The 22,877-nt window shown below is 37.7% G+C and overlaps 3 protein-coding genes across 3 annotated transcripts in view; 2 read left to right on the top strand and 1 right to left on the bottom strand.

The window, feature by feature from the left end:
- The window catches only part of fam222ba (family with sequence similarity 222 member Ba), a 76,326-nt gene extending 71,801 nt beyond the window's left edge, over positions 1-4,525 (bottom strand). Inside the window, exon 1 of the mRNA XM_059547845.1 lies at positions 4,394-4,525. The gene's annotated coding sequence lies outside the window, so the exon portion shown is untranslated. The remainder of the gene's footprint in view (positions 1-4,393) is intronic.
- Positions 1,656-15,721, top strand: eral1 (Era-like 12S mitochondrial rRNA chaperone 1). The gene is given in 12 exon segments (XM_059547172.1): positions 1,656-1,737; positions 4,375-4,542; positions 4,710-4,814; positions 4,817-4,833; positions 5,135-5,209; positions 5,309-5,355; positions 5,574-5,635; positions 7,039-7,070; positions 7,352-7,669; positions 10,386-10,450; positions 11,088-11,169; positions 15,605-15,721. Coding segments are annotated over 12 exon segments (1,170 nt in total).
- Positions 15,515-22,724, top strand: tbx16l (T-box transcription factor 16, like). The gene is made up of 10 exons (XM_059547842.1): positions 15,515-15,604; positions 15,955-16,284; positions 16,480-16,645; positions 16,961-17,063; positions 17,740-17,904; positions 17,979-18,128; positions 18,458-18,528; positions 18,828-18,904; positions 19,115-19,319; positions 21,737-22,724. Exons 2-10 carry the CDS (start codon positions 16,194-16,196, stop codon positions 22,329-22,331), a joined length of 1,623 nt encoding a protein of 540 aa, XP_059403825.1. The 5' UTR covers positions 15,515-15,604; positions 15,955-16,193; the 3' UTR covers positions 22,332-22,724.
- The last annotated feature ends 153 nt before the right edge of the window (positions 22,725-22,877 follow it).

The following is a 22,877-nucleotide window of genomic DNA, read 5'->3' as shown; positions in this document are numbered from 1 at the left end:
ATTGTACATTATAATGTAAGGATATCTAAATTCACGTATAAAACTATTGACTTTAGTTTTAGATCTTTGTTTAGCACTTATTTATTCAGGTAAATTAGTGCAACATTTTGACATCAGCCATAAAAAATAAAAATAAAAACAAAAGATTAACGCCTCATCTATATTAGCTATTTTAATTTTTTTTCCATATTTTTCATAGGCCAATAGCTCTGAAGAATTAAAACTCTTATTTGTTGATATTTCTAAGTATATTTGACTTGTTCATAGCTGTTCGTAATCTCTTTACTCTCACTTTTCCACAGCTTTACACAAGTCTTCTTCAAATATGAGGTGTGAAAAGCAGTGCTAAAGCAGAAGGGTTTCATGACAGTTTAATATTGATGCTTCTGTCATTTATTCTTGAATACTTCTGTAATCTACTTGTACTATATATTGGACCTGTCCTTCACTACTGAACAAATATATTGATGCGTAAGATAAAAAAAACAGGTAATACTAAGTTACAGACAGAAATAAAAAAATAAAAGCAGACAAGCCAATCAAACACACAACCTAAAATATATATATTAAAAAATGAATTTTATATATACATATATATATATATATATATATATATATATATATATATATATATATATATATATATATATATATTTATATAACATTATAAATAACATTATAAACAAGATCATCTTGGTATTAGTGTTTTATGTTGTTTTTAAGCACTTCCTCTCCACCAACTGAATTTCCCTCCGTCCATAATTCTCTGGTCCGTATACATTTTTGAACACTCTATTGTGAGGTCCTTCAAGCAGCGACAGCATCAAACAACACTATAGGGCTGCTACAGTTATAAAATTTAATTTTATAGAATGAATAATGACATGTATTTAAAGTGCTGGATTGCCACCCGTCTCTACCTGATGCACATCCTCTCAGAAACTGTTTTCATCACGATCATCATTACTCAGGCATTGTGTGATTCACAGCAGGCAGAACAATGTGATCAAGACTAATTATTCTCATCTTTGCCATTGAGAAATAAGAAAACACTGGTTCAGACCGAGCCATTCAACATGCTGGGAATTCATATCAGGGTCACAAGGCTTTCTCAAAATATAAAGCCATTATGTGCACGGGAATAATGAAATAGAAGCTTGAAGCTTTCAATGTTCAGCTTCAGACCTGGAGTTATTAAGGTTATGATGACTGATCCTGGACCAGTACACAAAGTGATTTTGCACCCGAAGAGCCTCAGGCAGCTGAGGGGAAGTGCTCAGCAGTGTGCTTCATCACACAATAATACAACGTTAATGATTCAGAATGGTGTCTTTGGCCTTGAAAGACTTCAAAGCAGGATGTTTAAGGAACGGTGGTCCTAATTATGCTTTTTATGCCCAACTCTAAAGTGATTGATGGTTTCAAAAGAGATGCATTATTGATCCACTTCACAGACAAGTTGTATTTATTGCAATATTCTGATAGAGTATGACTTTTCCTCCTCCTCTTAATTTCTCTCCCCCGGTAGAATCAGGGCTGCAGAATGTGACCTCTGGGTGCTTTTTAAAATGATCGTCCCAGAAATGTTTTGATGAGGATGTGACAGAGGATGCCTCAGCTGCATGGCTTTGTGTGCTGTGCTGCAATCATGTGTAATGGCTGAGCAGCAGCTACCCATCATGGCTCAGCCAGCTCCTCGTATACTCAACATCTCCACAGCTCCTTGCCTGCAGAAAGGTCAATGTGCTGTGCTGTTACTGCGGGGCATTTCTGTGTGTGTGTGTGTGTGTGTGTATCTGTCTGTCTTCACTGCAAAAGACGAAGTGAGACCTGCTGAAATATTTGACATGACAGCAGTTATTCAACATCCACAGCTCAACCCTGGGAAAAGGTTGTCATTTTATGCTGATATGGGATTTCTTCTTAATCTGAGCTTTTTAAATTAGAACCTACACATGAATATAGATCGGCACAAGAACTGAAATAGTTTTTAATAGTCAAATTCTTTTTGGAGAAACTATTTAAAATGGTCCAAGATGTTTAAAATCATGCAAGAATGTTTATATCATATCAAGATGAAAACCTGCATATGTATAAATCTAACAATGAGGTTTTTTTTTTTTACCTTCAGCTATTTATTTATGAAACAAAAATGAATTATTTTAATGTGACATTATTTTTTCATAACATATTTGGCCCTGCAGATGTTTTTTTCTAGATAAAAACCACACAGTGGGATGAATATTTAGATGATCATATGACCACAGTGAAAATGAAGACTAAGGAGCTTTCTTTGAATTTAGGGCTAAATTTCCATGAAGTGGAAGACATAAAATTCCACAGACACAGAAGATCATCTCACAAAGCTCATGCAAACAAGAATTATGAGAGAACAGAAAAAAAGAGACAAACTTTGTGAATGTTATTCACTCCCCCCAGAAAAATTCCCCCCAAAACAAGAGCAACTCTCTAACCATTAGGCCATGACTACCCCAAACTAACAGTGTGCATATTTGCACTAGGCTTTAATTGCTGAAAAAGAAGAAGTTATTACACAAAAAGATGTGAAAGCACATCTGTAGGTCTACAGAGGTGACTAAGTTCTATAGAGTGGCCTAATTCTAAAGTGGTAAAAGTTTTTGTGGTTGCATGAGACCACAAAATTACAGATGATTGGTGTGTTGTGAATGTAACGCTGCCCACATCTCAAAAAATCCTAAAGTGAAGTATGATGGGGTAGCATTGTGATGTCTGCATTTCTTGAGCAACGACTGGACATCTTGTTAAAACAGACGGAAGAATTCATGGAGAGTGTCTCAAGAAAAAAATGTAATTAAATTATATCAGTGATAAGTGGGAAGTCGTGGCCTAATGGTTAGAGAGTCGGACTCGCAATCCAAGGGTTGTGAGTTCGAGTCTCGGGTCGGCAGGAATTGTAGGTGTGGGGAGTGCATGTACAGTGCTTTCTCCACCCTCAATACCACGACTGAGGTTCCCTTGAGCAAGTCTCCAAACCCCCAACTGCTCCCCGGGCGCCGCAGCATAAATGGCTGCTCACTGCTCTGGGTGTGTGTTCACGGTGTGTGTGTGTTCACTGCTGAGTGTGTGCTCTTTGGATGGGTTAAAAGCAGAGCATGAATTCCGAGTATGGGTCACCATACTTTGCTGTATGTCACTTCACGTCACATAATAATAGTACATTATTAGCACCAAATATCTTTAGAAGTTCTGCAAAACGTGTCTCTGAGACATACATTTTTCATGTCTTTTACTGAATATTTAATTAGTGCTTTAAAATACAGAATAAATTTCAACATGAGATAAGGAATTATCTATATAAATTCTGATCATAAATGCTCCAAATGATTTACATATCGAAAGAATGTGCCATTCCTCTTGGTCTGAATGGTAAAATAAAGATAGACAAACCCCACCTAAGAGAGGTATTGTTTAAGTGAATGGTGAACGTTTTTTTTTTCGGCACATGTGATTGTATATTTGTGTCTAATTCAGGAACTTAACTATTCATGTTTTTTTCTTATGCAAACGAATCTCTGCTTCAGTCAAAATCCTAATTTTCCTTGCTTCCTGAGCGTGTTTTGTGAGTTTTCACTAAGCTGATATGCTGACAGATTGAGAGCCACCTGATATCCTTTCTTCTCCCAGTGGAAGTGTTTTTTTCTGCTCTGTGCTACTCCTTGTGGACTAGCTTTTGATGGGAGATGGAAAAACACATCTGTTCTCTCTGATTTTACCTGAACGAATGAAAACAACATACACACAGTCTCAGCGGCTCTGATTAGGGATCATATTCTCAGCTCTCTGGTCCTCAAAGACAGAATCATATACACGCTATAGTATTTCCTTATGTACTGGCTGAAATGATAACAAAGGTTCTTAGTTGTTGTTGTTTTTTATTATTAGGCTGTCAATATATTAAAAGTATTAATTTAGACTAGACTAGCAGTTTATTAATGGCCTGAGCAGCAGATGGCAGTAGTGTGTAATTGATCACTCCAGTTCTTCACTCGACTCTATCAACATGTCAGCGCACTGTGAACATGTGTAAACAAACACGGAGAGGAGAATAACCTCGTACAAGGGTTAAGCCTAAGCGAAACGTGTTTAAATTAACAATCTATAGAAAACGGGTTTTAACAATGACCTCGCGGCTTTTGCGAGACGATTCAAGCTGACAGCAGCCTCAGAGCAAGCGCCTCTGGATCTGCGTGGATCAGGTGATTTATAGATCATACTCGGTCTCTTTACAGTCCTTGTATGTCGTGTCGGCATGCTAGATGACAAACTGATTGTATTTGTCTTCGCCACCAAAAATAATAAAACCAAACTCGTACAACATCAAATAACAATCAGTCATAAAATCTTATTTTACCTGTCGTTTGTCCTTTATTTGCTCAGTTTTTGGTCCACAGACAGTAAGGAGATGTCTCTTTCACTGTACTCCTGCCAGTTTGGTGTCTTCGGGTGCTTTTTTGGACAGATTGCAGAAGGGGGGAGCGGTTTTGTCCGATGAGGGTCTCTGTTCCATCAGACAGCGGTAAGAATATCACCAGCCCTTCAGCACTGCTGTTTTAGAGATAATGTCGAAAACAGCTATTTGTATCTTATCTCCGTGGATATTTATGATGTTATAGCCTATATATTTAACCAGTTTTGTCCGTATGTTTATGTATTCTGCTGACTGTCAGGTCATCAGTTTTCTTTATTGCTAAAGGAGCCTGATCAACCTGAAAATGCCAAATCTCAACTATGGCAATTGTGGGTGCCTAATGCAGGGAAATCCACACTGACCAACAACTGCTGGGTCGAAAGGTGATATCATATGAACATATGGAATACAATTTAAGGTGAAACATTTTTTATTTTTATCACACAGAAATTTTATAAAATAGAGTCTTTGTAAATAGTTATAATGTTGTTTCAAACTCATATGACTCTTTTTTTCCATGGGACTTTCATTTTGACATGTCATGTTTGAATGTACACAAGTAAAATTTGACAGATCTGCATAGAGATACAGAATTAGGATGAGTACGTAATGACAGAATTCAAATTGTTTTGTGAACTATCCCTAAAAGAACTTGTGTCTGCAACAATAAATGTTAATTTACAGTTGTGTGCTGTTTCGGAGAAAGTGCACACTAGAAGATCACGTGCAGTTGGTGTCCTGACACAGGATGACACATAAGTCATAAGTAACTCTTCTACACCATTTGAAATATCCAAATAAAAGTCTAGTCTGTTTAGGCAATATATAAAATATAATATATATATATATTTTTATCAGATATTGTTGGATACCCTTGATCTCACCATAACAATGGAAGCTAAAAGGTGATTAGGTAATACAGCAGTTTCTTACATTCAGCTGTAAGTAAACCATTTGTACGTTGATTTCCTTGAAAGTGTAAATACTGTGGCTCTGTGGCAACATTGCTCTGATTGTTTGAACATCTCAACCAACCTGAAACGGCAACATGGTTTAACTAATGCCACAAGAGTGGTAAAAATACAGATAAATTAAACTTTGTTTTGTTATATTTGTTTAACAGACATCACCTGGAAGAATCACTGGTGGTGGATCCTTTTGAGTCAATAAAGGAAGCTCATCTAGGTAAAAAAAAAAATCTATGTTTTTTTTGTGCTTTTCTTCTTTATTTCTTATCTGTTAAAAAAAAAGAGGACCCGCAGCCAGCATCCATTTGTTTGTGAGATAATTGTGCCATGTTATTAAAGGTCCCGTTCTTCGTGATCCCATGTTTTAAACTTTAGTTAGTGTGTAATGTTGTTGTTAGAGTATAAATAATATCTGTAAAATTCTAAGGCTCAAAGTTCAATGCCAAGCGAGATATTCTATTTAACAGAATTCGCCTACAACGAATGACCCGTTTGGACTACATCCCTCTAGTTCCTGCAGTAATGACGTCACTAAAACAGTTTTTTGACTTATCTCCGCCCACATGAATTCACAAAAAGGGGGCGTGGTCTTGTTGCGCTCCGACGGAGAAGAGGAAGAGCTGCGTTTGTGTTTGTCGCCATGTCGTCGAAACGCTGTTATTTTCATCTCGGAGTCCAATCACCTTTGTTTGGGCTTCCCAGGGATGCTGTACTTAATGGTTACAATTTATGTTTAACTCGGTTCCCGAAAATTATAATCCACATGTAAAACTATGTGCAGCACATTTTGCTGAGGACAGCTTCCTCAATCTCAATCAGTTTAATGCCTGATTCGCACAAATAGATTATTCTTGAAAGATTGAGCAGTTCCCTCTTTGTCTGGAGAAGGCGTTGTTTATGGACCACAGTCAGTAAGTGTATTTTATTATTTAAGTTGGTGCGTTTAACAGTTTCTGTAACTTATTACACAAAGGGCAACTCTGTTTAGCTTGGTTAAATAGATGTTAGGGCTGTGCAAAAAAAAACGAATGCGATTTTCATGCGCATCTCGTCAGTAAAAACGCTCATGTGATTATTAGTACATCTCTAGCACATGCTCCTGCCCACTTGCTTCTCAAAACTAGTCCAATCGCATTACCAGGAGGGCAGCCTGCGCTCAGCTGCTGTCGAATCACAACACAGGAACCGCTGGCACAATCAGAACTCGTTACGTATTTCTGAAGGAGGGACTTTATAGAACAAGGAAGTCATCAGCCCGTTTTTATGGCAGCGGTATACAGATACAGAAAAATACTGTGTTTTTTTTACACGCGAAACATGAACACATGTTATATTGCACACTGTAAACACAATCAAAGCTTCAAAAAAAGCACGAAAACGGGACCGTTCTTTGGTTCTTAACCGGGGGGCAGTGGCCTCAGTACACTTTAAGGGGGGCCCCATTAAGTTTTCAAGTATGTATATACGATATATGATTTATATGTCAGATGTATATATCAGCTTAGATAGGAGAGCCTTTGAATATAGTTTTGAACAAAGGGGATGCTTGGAGTCAAAAAGGATGAGAACCACTGTATTGCTGAATCTTCCATTTTCTCCATTTTTACTATATATTTGCAGTGGTGGTGCTAGTCTATGTGTCCGATAAATGGGTAAGCCGGACTATGAAGTGCTGCTATCCTTGTCCTCAGTGAGGAATTAGCTGTGTCATTGTGTATTGATCTGTTCCAGGCTGAACATAGGATTAGTTTGCGACCATCTCTTTTTCTTTGCATATTCCATCTCTCATCTGATAAAGAGAGGGGCCTGTTTTGCTGCTATTGTTATCACATAAAGGAATGTCACTATGAAACTAAGTGGATTATTTACAGCTGGTACACTTAGAGGATCTATAAAAGAGATCATAAAGCAAAGAGTTGCTCTTAACACACAGGTAGACCTACTGAAGAACAAAACGCTTCTGCTAGACATCACAGCACAGGTGACAGAAGGGGTGGTGGTGAATGGTAAGAAGATGAGACTCCGTGGAGCAGAGAAACCACGTCAGAGATCAGCAGCCAAACCCCACAGCAGATACACTGAAGGACCTCATTCTGAGAGCATGAAGGACGGGGCATCTCAAGAGGATCAGGACAAAGACAGGCTGAGCCCAGAGGAGCTGAAGGCCCTGAAGAGCCACAGGGGGTGGCTGCTTTGTAAGGATGTATTCATGTTAAGTTCTGTTGACAGAGAAGATGAGGAAACATTAAAGGTTAGAGGCTGCAATTAAGATTCTAAGAAATTACATTTTTGTGGCTATTCATCCTTAATTTTTCTCTGTTTGAACATGTGCAACAGTATCTCCTGACAGAGAGAGGTGGGCTATGATTTGTAGGGTACCTAAAAGGCGTTGAAATACACTACCATTTGGGGTCAGTAGAATTTTAAAAAAGAAAGCATCACTTTATTCAGCAAGGATGCATTAAACTGATCAAGAGTGACAGTCAAGACTTTCACATGGTTACAAATGGACCATTTATTCATCATTCTTAGAATCCAGAAAATAGATGGTTTCCACAAAAACATTAAACAGCAGTTTCCCAGCTTGTTATGGTCAGTTTTTCATCATTGAATCTGCATCTATTTTACTCTGGTATTATTCTCATTCTGTTAGCTCTAAATTGTGAATTTGGAACTCAAAATTATCATAACTAAAAAAATGTAATGTTTTCTGAAATGTTTTTTTCCTTATTACTTTGGTCTTTTTGCAGCAAATCGAAATTCAGGAGGAGTCTGAGGATGGGGCACTTAACATATCCATTCAACTATATGTAAAGAAAGGCTGGACAGTTTGGGTGGTGGCTGGTTGTCAGGGTGGAGCAGGGCCTGATTAAAATGTGATATTGTATTGATATTGATAAATGTGAAACTGTAATATTACAGTTATTCAATTTGAAATATTAATTTTCAACTGTTTTAGTCAGTGGTAAATAATTTGAGTAATGAAGAAAATTCAGATAAGGTTCTCATGGTGCTGGATTGTCTGTGGTGGAAAAGTTCTGGTCACTTTATCTGCAGACAGCAGAAGTCAGTGCTTTTACGAGAACTAGAAACAAATATACTCACAAATATAAGTGCACTTATTCACTTGAAATATTTCATTGTGTAAATCCCAGTTGTTTGTTTAATTGTAATAAAATAATAAAAATAAAAAATAATAAAAAAATTAGGGATTAATACGATTGTAATGTTTTTGGAAGAAGTAATTTATACTAATCAAGGCTGAATTAACTAGATTGAAAAATACAGTAAAACATTATTCTTGTGAAATCTTATTTTTTTGTTTTTTTCCCCCGAAAATATAATTTATTCCTGTGTTGACAAAGCTGAGTTTTCAGCAGTCATTACTCCATTCTCAGTGTCACATGTTCCTTCAGAAATCATTCTAATTTGCTGATTTGCTGCTCAATAAACATTTCTTATTACTATAAATGCTGAAAACTGTTCAGCTGCCTTATTTTGTTTGTGGAAACAGTGACATGTTTTTCAGGATACTTTGATGAATAAAGTCCAAAAGAGCAGGATTTACTTTTATTTGAAATGAATCTAACTATACTTTACTGTTACTTTTTTAATTTCGTAAAAAAGAAAGAAAAAAAAAAAGATAACCTTTCTAATGAAAAGGGCAGCTAACCAGCTGAGTTTCAAATGGTGATAAGATGCATTTATTTCCCTTTTTGCACTAGAACTCCATGCAGAATGTATCTAGCTGGCCTAAAGCAATGGAATGTCCCTCATTCATTATATCCTTACACTTGACTTTAATTTTATTACATTGGCTGGATCAGTTAATTGTAAGTTCATTAAAGTTAAAGCAGAGATTTCATCCATCATTTCTTTGAACAAGTAAGCATTTTACCAACCACATATACTGCGTCTCTGTGCAAAATGAAGAGTTTTGAAAAAATAATTGTAGATAATGAAACAAAACAAGCAAAAGTTTTAATTTCAAATTCAGTGATATTTATTACAATTACACACAATGACAGTCTCATTTAACACATTATAGGTTATAAAGTTGTATAAATAAAGATGATCAGAATCTCATTGTTATTTGATTTAATCTGCTTAACATTTTGTCCATCCGTTCACTCATCTGATTTTGACTGCTTCATCCATTGCTCTGAAGTTCACTCGACTCGTGCTTGGTCCTCTCATATCCAGATGATTTTTGAGAGAAGGCAATAGAACCCTTACCATTACTAAACTCAGTAATGGTAACGGTTTCACCGCCCCTCTCTGTCACAAAGTTGTTGGGTCCACAGGAAACAGTCGGAGGTGTATTGACCCCCAGGATAGTACATCATCTATACTGTAGTGTCTCAATAATGAACTTACAGTATACGATGATATCCTGTCTAGAGGGCAAGATTGATCAAACACTTTTACTTTGGTAGTCCACTGTTTTTAAAAGTTTCTAAAGGTTTAACATTCTTTCTATAAATTGTCAGCATATTTTTAGGCTACTAAAATCATATTTGACTTGTCAGTGGTTTAGAATTATTCCATATATCAAAGCAATTTCCAGAAACGGTCTAGTTTTCAGATCTGTTCATCTGCATCATTTTAGTGTTTTTTCCTGCAAAAGATTTTTAAATCTTCAGACGATCACACCTGTGGAAGATCCCTCGCATGGGACTATTCATCTAAAAGGAAGAGCAGCTGCCATCCTGTAGTTCATAGTCACCGGGCGACACACTCACCTTTAGATCTGTGTCCTCAGTACTCCTGCAGGAAGTGTTTAAAAACAGTTTAATTGCTTTCATCTGTCACCTTCACCCGTCTTTTTGTTTTCACAAGTCTGTTGTCTCCATGCCATTAAGCGATCGTAAACGCTGCTCCCTTGGTCGTGAGTTTTAATGCTTGATGCTCATTTGCATATGATGACACAAAGGCTGTTCCATCCTTATCTTGTCTCTGCCCTTCAGTCTGCTGACCAATCAGAATCATTCCCTGTATCAGACCCTGAACAGCAGGACTCGCTCTCACGCAAGTATGTGAGCCCACACCCAAACTCTCCCACCCTAGGAATAAACTTGAAATTGCAACAAAAAAGTTGAAAAGATCCAAAAACTTGTTTCATGCATATCATGTTAGTTTCTTCAGCTTTTATCTACACTCTTAGAAAAACGATACAAACGCTGTCACTGGGGTGGTACCTTTTCAAAAGATACACTATATGTAATATGTGCATTTAAAGTACCAGTATGGACCTTTTAGGTACAAATGTGTAGCACTCGAAAAGGTACCACCCTTTTGTAAATTTTTTTCTAAGTGTATTCAAAAGTGGCAAATTCCAAAATACAGATTAGAAAACCTTGAAACTTTATAGTACTGCAGCAACAGTAGTTAATAATACGACACGAGACTCTACTTAAATTTTTTGAAAGTGCATCTTGGCTGTATGAGGGGTTTACAAAAACATAATAAAACACAATATTTTATTCAATTTCTACCCAGGATTTGAATCACTTAAATGACATTGCAATAGTTGAAGCACACACACAGATGCCAAATTAACGGATTATGGTGGCCAGTTGTTGATTGACTACAGATGAAATCACCTCTGGGTGTTTGTTCTCATACCCATGTGTGAGCTGTGACAAATTAACCTGATTCTACATCTGTAGTCGTCCTCAGCATCTGGATGTTAAAGGTCTATTGGCTAACATGGGAGTGGCCCCCCGCGGTTACTTTGTAGACAGACTCCCAGTTAGGGTGGGGTTGGGGGGTGTTTGTGACTGCTTAGGCCATGTTAACAGATAAGAACAAGACTGTGGCCTATCTGAGTTGCACCAGCATGTAGCAAGCCTCTGACACCTTATCTGCCACACAAATAAATGGACATTTTTGTTCATTTGTGATGATTTCACAGAAAAGAGATCGCTATATCGTGGCCAGCTAGACATGAAGGGAACTGGAAACTGCCCTTTAGAGCTGTTATGAAACACAAGTATTCACCTGATCTAACTGAGTTGGGATCATTTAAACGTAATGGTTCTTTAGTGCTGGCATAAAGTGTGCAGAGTCACTTCTTCGAGAGTTATCCTGCTATATCAGCATCTTTTCCTTTAGCAAAGCACTTAACAAGTAGCTCAATTGTGACTTACTCTTCAAGTAGTTTACTGTGAATTAATTTAAATCACTTAATGATGAAGACAGTTCAGGGAAGATACTAGATCAGGACCTTTCAGGCCAAGGGCTCCTTGGTTTATAGAGAGACTGAGCAGAGACCCCTGTTGTATAAAACTGCTACATTTTAAGTCAAGTATATAAAATGCAAGTATACAATTTTAATTTGTTTAAAAAATATAATTATATACAGTAATATGAATAAAAATACAGTGGCATGCGAAAGTTTGGGCATCCCTTGCAGAATCTGTGAAAATGTGAATATTTTAACAAAATTCCTTTTGATGCTCCAGATGGAAACAAGATGCATTACGAGTTGGGGGGTGAAAACTTTTGAACACGATGAAGATGTCCAAATTTTTCTTATTTTGTTGAGATATAATTTCCATAATTTCCATTTCATAATTTTCCATTTAGTTCTGCCCTTCGTAAGCAACAGAGGATACTTGTATGTTTCCTGGAACACAAATTAAGTACAATTTACTAGGAGTGCACCGAAATTTCGGCCGCCGAAAATTTTCGGCCGAAATGGCATTATCGGTTTCGGGCCGAAATAAAAAAAACAGCCGAAAACGTAAAGCGAAAATGAATGTCACCCGCCCCTCCCATTCGTGCGCAAGCGCTTAGGTTTCACGCACGGTCGAGCTGTTATCACGCGTCTGCCTATCAAAGATTAAGCATGTCAAAGGGCTGTCACAATCAAAAAAAGCTTGTCACAAAAGCTGCACAATCGATCGGACCAACCAACACAAGTTTCGAAAACGAAAACAGGGAATCGATTTTAACGGCCTTCTCTCGGAGCGCGTCCAGCTCGTCACTATACGCTCGCAGCGAACGCGCGTCACACAGCAACGGCAGGTTCTGACACACACACACACACACACACACACACACACACAGACAGCCTATTAGTGCATAATATCAATGTAGCCTTCAGTAATGTTTTTCATTGATGTTATGGCAGTCCACATTGCTGACTTGTGCGCGTCTCAAGCGCCCTCTTTACGTTCGCCCTAATGCCTGTTTAGTTGTCGGTGGATTTGCCTATATTTGGCGTTGAAAAACGGATCAACGCCAAATATAGGCAATTTACTAACGATTCAATGAACACTTTGCCTATGTCTCAAAAATCGAACAGGATTTTTTTTTTCACAAAAGTGACAGCCCTATACGAGAGGACACCAAAGTTGCAATATGTAACATTTGTTCTGCAAAAATCTCCAAAATTGTGGATTTTTCTGCACAATTAAAAAAAAAAACAATTTTATTTGATGGAACATAAAACTTGAAGAATAATTATTATTTATATTTATTGTTAAAAATATTTTATGTTTTGTTATGTAACTGTTAATAAAAGTTGGATTATTATATTGTGATTTTTCAATTCAGATCCATTAAATCCAAGCAATATATATATATACGTTTTTAAAAGAAGCCATTTTCGGCTTCAGTTTCGGTTTTCGGCCAAGTGCATCCTAAATTTTCGGTTTCGGCGCAGAATTTTCATTTCGGTGCATCACTACAATTTACCTTGATCTTCAGATTCCAAAAGTTTTAACCCCCAGCTCTTAATGCATCTTGTTTCCTTCTGGAGCATCAGTGAATGTTTGAACCTTTTTTAATAGTTGTGTTTGAGTCCCTCAATTGTCCTCAGTGTGAAAAGAAAATGTATCTCAAAATCATACAGTCACTGCTGGAGAGGGTTCAAACATGCAAAGATGCTGGAAAACTGAAGTATCTGCAGGACCTTAAAGATTTTTCTGAAGTTCTCGGTTTAACTGTTCAGAACAAACAAGGGACTCATGCAAAACCATCACAAAACAGAAAGACAGTCGTGGATCATCAGGTAACAGCACACAGTATTAGGAACCAAGGGTTTCTAAACTTTGAATGGAGTTATTTTAATAATTTCAGTATTTTTTCATGTTGTGGACTAAATGCAAACATCTTTTATGTACAATATCTTACTCAGGACAGAACTAAATAAAAAATAACACACATTTGGTATGATCTCTCTTATTTTGTTAAAATTATTCACATTTTACAACCCGAATTCCGGAAAAGTTGGGACGTTTTTTAAATTTTAATAAAATGAAAACTAAAAGACTTTCAAATCACATGAGCCAATATTTTATTCACAATAGAACATAGATAACATAGCAAATGTTTAAACTGAGAAAGTTTACCATTTTATGCACAAAATGAGCTCATTTCAATTTTGATTTCTGCTACAGGTCTCAAAATAGTTGAGACGGGGCATGTTTACCATGGTGTAGCATCTCCTTTTCTTTTCAAAACAGTTTGAAGACGTCTGGGCATTGAGGCTATGAGTTGCTGGAGTTTTGCTGTTGGAATTTGGTCCCATTCTTGCCTTATATAGATTTCCAGCTGCTGAAGAGTTCGTGGTCATCTTTGACATTTTTCGTTTAATGATGCGCCAAATGTTCTCTATAGGTGAAAGATCTGGACTGCAGGCAGGCCAGTTTAGCAACCGGACTCTTCTACGACGAAGCCATGCTGTTGTTATAGCTGCAGTATGTGGTTTTGCATTGTCCTGCTGAAATAAACAAGGCCTTCCCTGAAATAGACGTTGTTTGGAGGGAAGCATATGTTGCTCTAAAACCTTTATATACCTTTCAGCATTCACAGAGCCTTCCAAAACATGCAAGCTGCCCATACCGTATGCACTTATGCACCCCCATACCATCAGAGATGCTGGCTTTTGAACTTAACGCTGATAACATGCTGGAAGGTCTCCCTCCTCTTTAGCCCGGAGGACACGGCGTCCGTGATTTCCAACAAGAATGTCAAATTTGGACTCGTCTGAACATTAAACACTATTCCACTTTGAAATAGTCCATTTTAAATGAGCCTTGGCCCACAGGACACGACGGCGCTTCTGGACCATGTTCACATATGGCTTCCTTTTTGCATGATAGAGCTTTAGTTGGCATCTGCTGATGGCACGGCGGATTGTGTTTACCGACAGTGGTTTCTGAAAGTATTCCTGGGCCCATTTAGTAATGTCATTGACACAATCATGCCGATGAGTGATGCTGTGTCGTCTGAGAGCCCGAAGACCACGGGCATCCAATAAAGGTCTCCGGCCTTGTCCCTTATGCACAGAGATTTCTCCAGTTTCTCTGAATCTTTTGATGATGTTATGCACTGTAGATGATGAGATTTGCAAAGCCTTTGCAATTTGACGTTAAGGAACATTGTTTTTAAAGTTTTCCACAATTTTTTTACGCAGTCTTTCACAGATTGGAGAGCCTCTGCCCATCTTTACTTCTGAGAGACTCTGCTTCTCTAAGACAAAGCTTTTATAGCTAATCATGTTACAGACCTGATATCAATTAACTTAATTAATCACTAGATGTTCTCCCAGCTGAATCTTTTCAAAACTGCTTGCTTTTTTAGCCATTTGTTGCCCCTGTGCCAACTTTTTTGAGACCTGTAGCAGGCATTAAATTTTAAATGAGCTAATTAAGTGGATAAAAGTGTAAAATTTCTCAGTTTAAACATCTGCTACGTTATCTATGTTCTATTGTGAATAAAATATTGGCTCATGTGATTTGAAATTCCTTTAGTTTTCATTTTATTAAAATTTAAAAAACGTCCCAACTTTTCCGGAATTCGGGTTGTAACAGATTCTGCAAGGGGTACCCCGTACTTTTGCATACCACTGTAAAATATAAACACAATTATTTAATTAGTTATTTAAAGATAAAAATATGTGTTCACTAATTTACATTTAACATCTATGCATTTGGCAGATGCTTTTATCCAAAGTGAGTTATTTTTTAACAGTATGTTTCCATGGGGATTGAACCCACAACCTTTCGTGCTGCTAATGCAATGCTTGTATTTAATCATATATGAAAAATGTTACAAGAGGGACAGTGAAACATTAATTTAATATAACGTCTTATTTTTTTTCCTTTTCAGAATTAGAGCTCAAACATTGGCGGAGCTCCAATGTGCTTGTGCTAGATATGCTGATTCTTTCTCATAGGTAACTAACTGTTATTTCAGGGAGGACAAGAATATGAACTTGTCTGATGAATTTGATGTTGGCTGTACTTTCATCAAAGGTTATTTTGTACAGGCCTCACTCAGAGAAAGCCCTTAGAAAATAACCTGAAACCAGATTTACGGACAGTTTTAATATTCAAGATTCTAAATTATTTGCTGAACTTTGACAGCTTGACCAAGGGCCAATAAACAGTGGCAAAGACTTCCTGCAGTAATGAGGGGGCAAACTGCTGGTGCGATTAACACCTATATGGGTGTCTGTATGGGTTTGGAGGAAGTGTTAGGGAACCCTTGGCCTCTAAAGTAAGATTGCACCCCCCTTTCCCCCAGATCCGAAGATTGTTGTTTCTACACACCTTTGTGGGCAGGATGGAGCACAAACTGGGAACTGGGAGAGACAAAGAGACAGATCAAAGACGAGACTGATGTTTTGACAGAAGTGCACATACACACCTCTGTCCTCTTTGAAGTTATGGAAAGGTAGCAAACCAAGGATAGTCCTAGTAGGTCATTGGCTTTGGAAGCTACAAACCTCGGGACAAGTCACTTTAGTTTGTTGCTCCAGTCTCATGGTCATGTATCTCCCAGAGGAACGGCCTCTGCTGGATTTACCTTACAAAATGAATCATTTGGCTAATAACTATGGATATTATCCACAAGGTAGGACTTTAGATCTCTCTTTTTTTTGTTTTAAATTCAATTTCAGGTTAATTTTTTTTTTTTTAATTGATTATTGTGATTTTTCAAGACAACTAAATGGAGTCTTTTTCTAATAGCAAACAAATACCATTCTGGAAAGCTAATGTTGTGCATATGAAATGAATGAAAATCTGAAATGATCATATTATCGATTAGACTGTAAGGAGCTCACTTGCTGGACTCAACATGGCCTCAATGGCAGGATGAACAGTCCTGAAGCTGAACTGACCTCACTGCCAGTTCATGTATCGCTGCAAGATCGAGAGCTTTGGGATAAATTCAGCAGTATTGGCACAGAGATGCTGATTACTAAATCTGGCAGGTATGAACCTACAAGGGTTTATAATGACTAAATTAAGTCCTTTTAAGTATTTTAATGTCTATAATGAGTATATATGTAGTGATATAACGAATGTGTATTGTGTTGGGATTTACCCCATTATAGTGCAAGAAATCATATAGGCTATATTTGTTAATGTATCAAAGGAAAAAAAGGCAGTGTTGGTAAGTGCATTCATTTAGCTGAATAATTCATCATCTTGAAAGAGTTACAAATCAGAATGTACATCATTGAGGGCATCTTCTAATATGTGATTACTAATTGTTATGATGTGTGTCCGGTGTGCTTTTATTCCAGGCGGATGTTTCCCAGTTGCAAAGTAACAGTGACAGGACTGAATCCAGTAGTCAAGTATGTGGTGATAATGGACATGGTGCCGTTTGATAACCACAAGTACAAGGTACCCCCCCCCCCCAACACATACACACCTCCTCCAACCTCCCTCACAAACACACACATACACTATCATTCAAAGGTTTTGGGTCAGTAGATTAAAAAAAAGATAGTAATAGTAATAATACTTTTATTCAGCATTAAATTGATCAAAAATAACAGTAACGCATTTTTAAGGTTACAAAAATCCATGAATCCTGAAAAAGTATCATGAATTTTACCAAACATCTTTCCAGCAATGATGATTGTAATAAGAAGTGTTTCCTGAGCACCAAATTATCTTATTAGAATGATTTCTGAAGGATCACGACACTGAAGACTGGAGAAATGACATCACAGGAATAAGTTTTTAACATTTTTAAAATACATTTATTTTTTATTTTATTTTACAAATAAATGCAACCTTGGGGAACATAAAATACTTTTTTAAAAAAAAAAAAGGTTTGGCACATAACTATACTACAACTTTACTTTTAAACTATTTCTTTCTATTATACATCCATCTGTTTTATTCCTTAATATCTTAATATCAGCTTCAGATAGGGATGTTATAATGCTGCAAACCTGATAGATGTGTGAACATCAAAACCAAACACCTAAAAATAAATCAATGCTTGAATGAGTGATGATTTTTGTAGTTAATTGTAGTCTTCGTGACTATTCATGCTCTTATATTGTTACAGTGGAATAAGGATCTTTGGGAAGTGAATGGTTCAGCTGATCCACATTTACCCAATCGGTTCTTCATCCATCCAGACTCTCCTGCGCCTGGAGAGAAATGGATGCAGTATCCAATCTCCTTTCACAAGCTCAAGCTGACCAACAACATCCTCAACTCTAATGGCCTGGTGAGATTTTAGAAACGGGTAAAGTGTAACGGTTGAAAGATTTCTAAAGTTGTTTTTTTTTCCATGTTCTGTAGGTGGTTCTCCACTCCATGCACAAATACCAGCCCCGTCTACACATAGTCCAATCTCCAGAGCCCTGTTACCCTCAGAACCCTGGCAGTTACCTGCGCTTCACCTTCCCTGAAGCTGCTTTTATAGCGGTCACAGCCTACCAGAACCAGGAGGTGAGAACAGACATTTCACAAGGGATGAATACTGAGGCCCTTAAAACTGTGAATTACTTTCAGATCTGGCCTTCAAAGATCATTTTCATTAGAGCTCCACTGCCATCTAGTGGGTCAAATTCATGAGGATAAAATGCCAATTAAAATGTGTATGTAACAGAATACCCAGTATAGTGTGGAAAATATGCAAAACCCATTATTTGTCACAAAATATCAGCAAATCATTCAAGTTGAAATCTGAAGACTTCAATGTGTTTATTATATTTTATTAGTCAATTTTTGTATAATTTATTCGCGTTAACTGGCATGTCTGTGGACTATCAACACAGATCACAAAACTCAAGATTGACAACAACCCCTTTGCCAAAGGCTTTCGTGACAATGGGCTGAACAGGAAAAGGTGAGAGACCCTTAAAGAGACACAAAAATAAAGGACTGAGATCTGTTTTAATTTCTTTCTTTTCAGGAAAATTCACTTACAAATGTCTCCTTTACAGAATATGACATTCAGGGCTGATATATATATATTTTTTTATGAATAATTATAATTTTTTCAACCATTTACAGCAGGTAAAGGAGCAAGATTCGCATCACTCATAATGGCAAATCAAAAAAGTATTTAATAGAATTTACAGTGTTTCGTATCCTGACTGTTGAACCTCCAACCCTAATGATCAGTTTATAATTTCTCGTCTTTAGGTTTAGAGACAAAGAGAGCCAAGAGACCAAGGATTCAGATGGACAGGCCAAACAGGGTTTGACACCAAGTGAGCATGGTATGATTTCCTTAGAGAATAATACTACAATGTTATATTAATGCAACTTTACATTATATGCATCAGTGTTGCTTCTTGTTTCTGTTTATATGGCCTGGTGCCCAGTAATGTTGATATTTTAACCTCAATCATGAGGGTCACCGTAATGTCACTTTTTCTTTTGGATAGTCTTAAGAAAAATAGTGTATTTCTGCTTTTGTCCACAAACAGTGGGACAGTCACAGAAAGAGGAGGATGTGGATGTGACCGTGTCCAGCTCCGTTGACAGCAGAAGAACGCTGAATTCTTCAGAAGTGGCTTCCTCGGTCCCCCCCAACCCTTTCATATCAGCCTTCACGAACACTAGCACTGCTGGAGGACCTTCACCCCATCAGACACACACCATTCTCAGCCTCAATAACAGACACCTGAACAGGTGAGTCTGGCTCTGGGAATGCCTGTGATGCACTGAATATCACAATTATAATAATCAAACCATGATATTATGTTGCAGTTCTGCGGGAAAATACTCATTCTTGCTCTAGACTTATTATATTTAATCTTAAAGATTCAGGGATGCAAACTTACCAAGGGGTAAAAAAGGTGACAGATAATCATATAGTAAATACATTTGTATCGTCTAAGCTTTAAAATTGTGATTTACTGTAAATTTTATTATGGCAGGATAGTGGGAAAAACTCTTTAGACCCTATAAAGAGGTTTATAAATATTACTATAGGAATACTGTTGTACTGTAAAATTTTAAATAAATGAACAAAATTCATTTAATTTTACAGAACAAGAATAAAACTACAAGTTATTCTTAACTTCTTTGCTTTCAGATGTTAAGCCGTAGAGCTTTTATTCAAAACTGCAATCATTTTGCTGAAAAGCGAGACCTTTGGATCCCTGGAGATTACATTTATTCTTAGTTTAATACTTTTTAGACAGCTACATCAAAACATAGCATAGTCCTCCAAAATACTATTATTACTAGAACAAATATATATACAGTGGGAACGCAAAGTATTCAGACCCCCTTAAATTTTCACTCTTTGTTATATTGCAGCCATTTGCTAAAATCATTTGTTATTTTTTTCCCTCATTAATGTACACACAGCACCCCATATTGACAGAAAAACACAGAATTGACATTTTTGCACATTAAAAAACAAAAACTGAAATACTTATATCTTTTTGGGAAAGATGCAACAAGTTTTTCACACCTGGATTTGGGGATCCTCTGCCATTCCTCCTTGCAGATCATCTTCAGTTCTGTCAGGTTGGATGGTAAACGTTGGTGGACAGCCATTTTCAGGTCTCTCCAGAGTTGCTCAATTGTGTTTAAGTCAGGGCTCTGGCTGGGCCATTCAAGAACATTCACGGAGTTGTTGTGAAGCCACTCCTTCATTATTTAAAATGTGTGCTTAGGGTCATGGTCTTGTTGGAAGGTGGACTTCCGGCCCAGTCTGAGGTCCTGAGCACTCTTGGAGAAGGTTTTCTTCCAGGATATCCCTGTACTTGGCCGCATTCATCTTTCCCTCGATTGCAACCAGTCGTCCTGCCCCTGCAGCTGAAAAAAACCCCCACAGCATGATGCTGCCACCACCATGCTTCACTGTTGGGACTGTATTGGACAGGTGATGAGCAGTGCCTGGTTTTCTACACACATACCGCTTACAATTAAGGCCAGAAAGTTCTGTCTTGGTCTCATCAGACCAGAGTCCTTTAGGTGTTTTTTAGCAAGCTCCATGGGGGCTTTCATGTGTCTTGCACTGAGGAGAGGCTTCCTTTGGGCCACTCTGCCATAAAGCCCGACTGGTGGAGGGCTGCAGTGATGGTTTACTTTCTCCCACTTCCCGACTGCATCTCTGGAGCTTAGCCACAGTGATCTTCGGGTTCTTCTTTACCTCTCTCACCAAGGCTCTTCTCCCCCAATAGCTCAGGTTGGTTGGACGGCCTGCTCTAGGAAGGGTTCTGGTCATCCCAAACTTCTTCCATTTAAGGATTATGGCCACTGTGCTCTTAGGAAGTGCAGCAGAATTTTTATTTTTGTAACCTTGGCCAGATCTGTGCTTAGCCACAATTCTGTCTCTGAGCTCTTCAGGCAGTTCCTTCGACCTCATGATTCTCATTTGCTCTGACATGCACTGTGAACTGTAAGGTCTAATATAGACAGGTGTGTGGCTTTCCTAATCAAGTCCAACCAGTATAATCAAACACAGCTGGACTTCAATGAAGGTGTAGAACCATCTCAAGGATGAACAGAAGAAATGCACAGCACCTGAGTTAAATATGAGTGTCACAGCAAAGGTTCTGAATACTTAGGACCATTTGATATTTCAGTTTTAATAAATGTGCAAAAATGTCAGCAGTTCTGTGTTTTTCTGTCAATATGGTGTGCTGTGTGTGAGGAAAAAAAATGAACTTGAATGATTTTAGCAAATGGCTGCAATATAACAAAGAGTGAAAAATTTAAGGGGGTCTGAATACTTTTTCTTTACCCACTATATATATATATATATATATATATATATATATATGAAAGAAATATATCACTATAGATTATATATTACTATATAATACTTTTGTTCTGTTAAGTAATAATAACAATAAAAACATGTAATCATTTAATAATAATTTCCTTTTACAGAACAAGTAAAATTACAAGTACAAAAAGCTAATTTGTTTTCAAATGTTAAACCATCACGTTTTTATTCTTCTTTAGATTTGTATCTGCACTGAAAAGAGACAAATTTGTATCCCTCAAGATTAAAACGATTCTAGACAACCGCTACATACAGACTTGACCATTTTATCCTCCAAAGTAATGGTGTCAATTGTTTTTCCAAGTCCCAGAGAAGCCAGACCCAGCCTCCACAGTTTGTGTGCAGCTCTGCCCGTGGCCCAGAGCTCCTGCGTCCAGTCCTCCACAGGAGACGGCCACCTCAGCACGCTGCCATCTCAGATCAGCAGCCCAGCCTCTCAGACCCCAGGGACATCCATAATCCAGCTTCAGCCTTATTTTCGGACCCCGCCCCATCCCTCACGACAATGTCCTGACATGGAGCTGCCCCTCCCAATGCCTCCTAAACTGAGCCGGATGCAACTCCCTGGAAGTGCTCTGAGGAACCTGGAAATGGTCCCAGTCTCCGACTATGTGAGTCCGAGGCCCCTCACCAACATCCTTAACTGGATCCATTCTCGAGCCTTAGCCTCAGGAACATCAGGGAAGGTCCTGCAAAATCCCCCCCAACCTGAGCAGTACCTCCGAGGCTCAGACCGAGAGCTGCATCCGCAGATTTATCCAGCGGTTCAGAAATATATTGATCAGCAGTTCCCATTAAACAGCATGCTGAACAGCCAGACTGAACACAGATCACAGATGGACTATGGCAGTGGCAGACCACTAACTGAATACTACTGTGACCAGCAGACTGGGAAATGAGGTTTCCAGGCATCATCTAATTACGGCTCATTTGCAGCAGAGACTGCACTGCTCTGCATTACTAGATTACCAAAAAACAAAAAGACAGAGGGCTTCCCAATCAAAGAATGTAAATATTATTTTCAGTGGGATATGAGGCTGTTGTTAGCGGTCACTAATATTGTCCATATTTATGTTTAGTCTGTTACTATCTTTCTGAACTTTAAACTGTATGGTCTAAACTGCACACATCTAAAGCAATGCAACTTTCTATTTGTTACACTGAAACAACCATTTCCTTTAAAGCTGCTTTGAAACTAAATGCATTGTAAAAGTGCTATACAAGTTGAATTTTTAGTTTTTTCTAAATCGTTTTTTAAACAAAATAAATGATTTTTAATCAGAATGAAATAATTTGAATTTTGCTTAATCCAAACAAGTTGTTGGTTAACCACTGCATCTCACACAGGACACCCACGCTTCATTACCCATTTCCCACCCTGCTGCTCTTCTCTTTATTATTCTCTTTCACTAGAGAATTTAAATTACAGAAGCAAAATAACTCTA

This window comes from Carassius carassius, chromosome 4 (assembly GCF_963082965.1).
Source record: "Carassius carassius chromosome 4, fCarCar2.1, whole genome shotgun sequence".
Classification (NCBI taxonomy): domain Eukaryota; kingdom Metazoa; phylum Chordata; class Actinopteri; order Cypriniformes; family Cyprinidae; genus Carassius; species Carassius carassius.
Note: the sequence above shows the minus strand (reverse complement) of the source record. Positions and strands in the feature narration are given on the sequence as shown.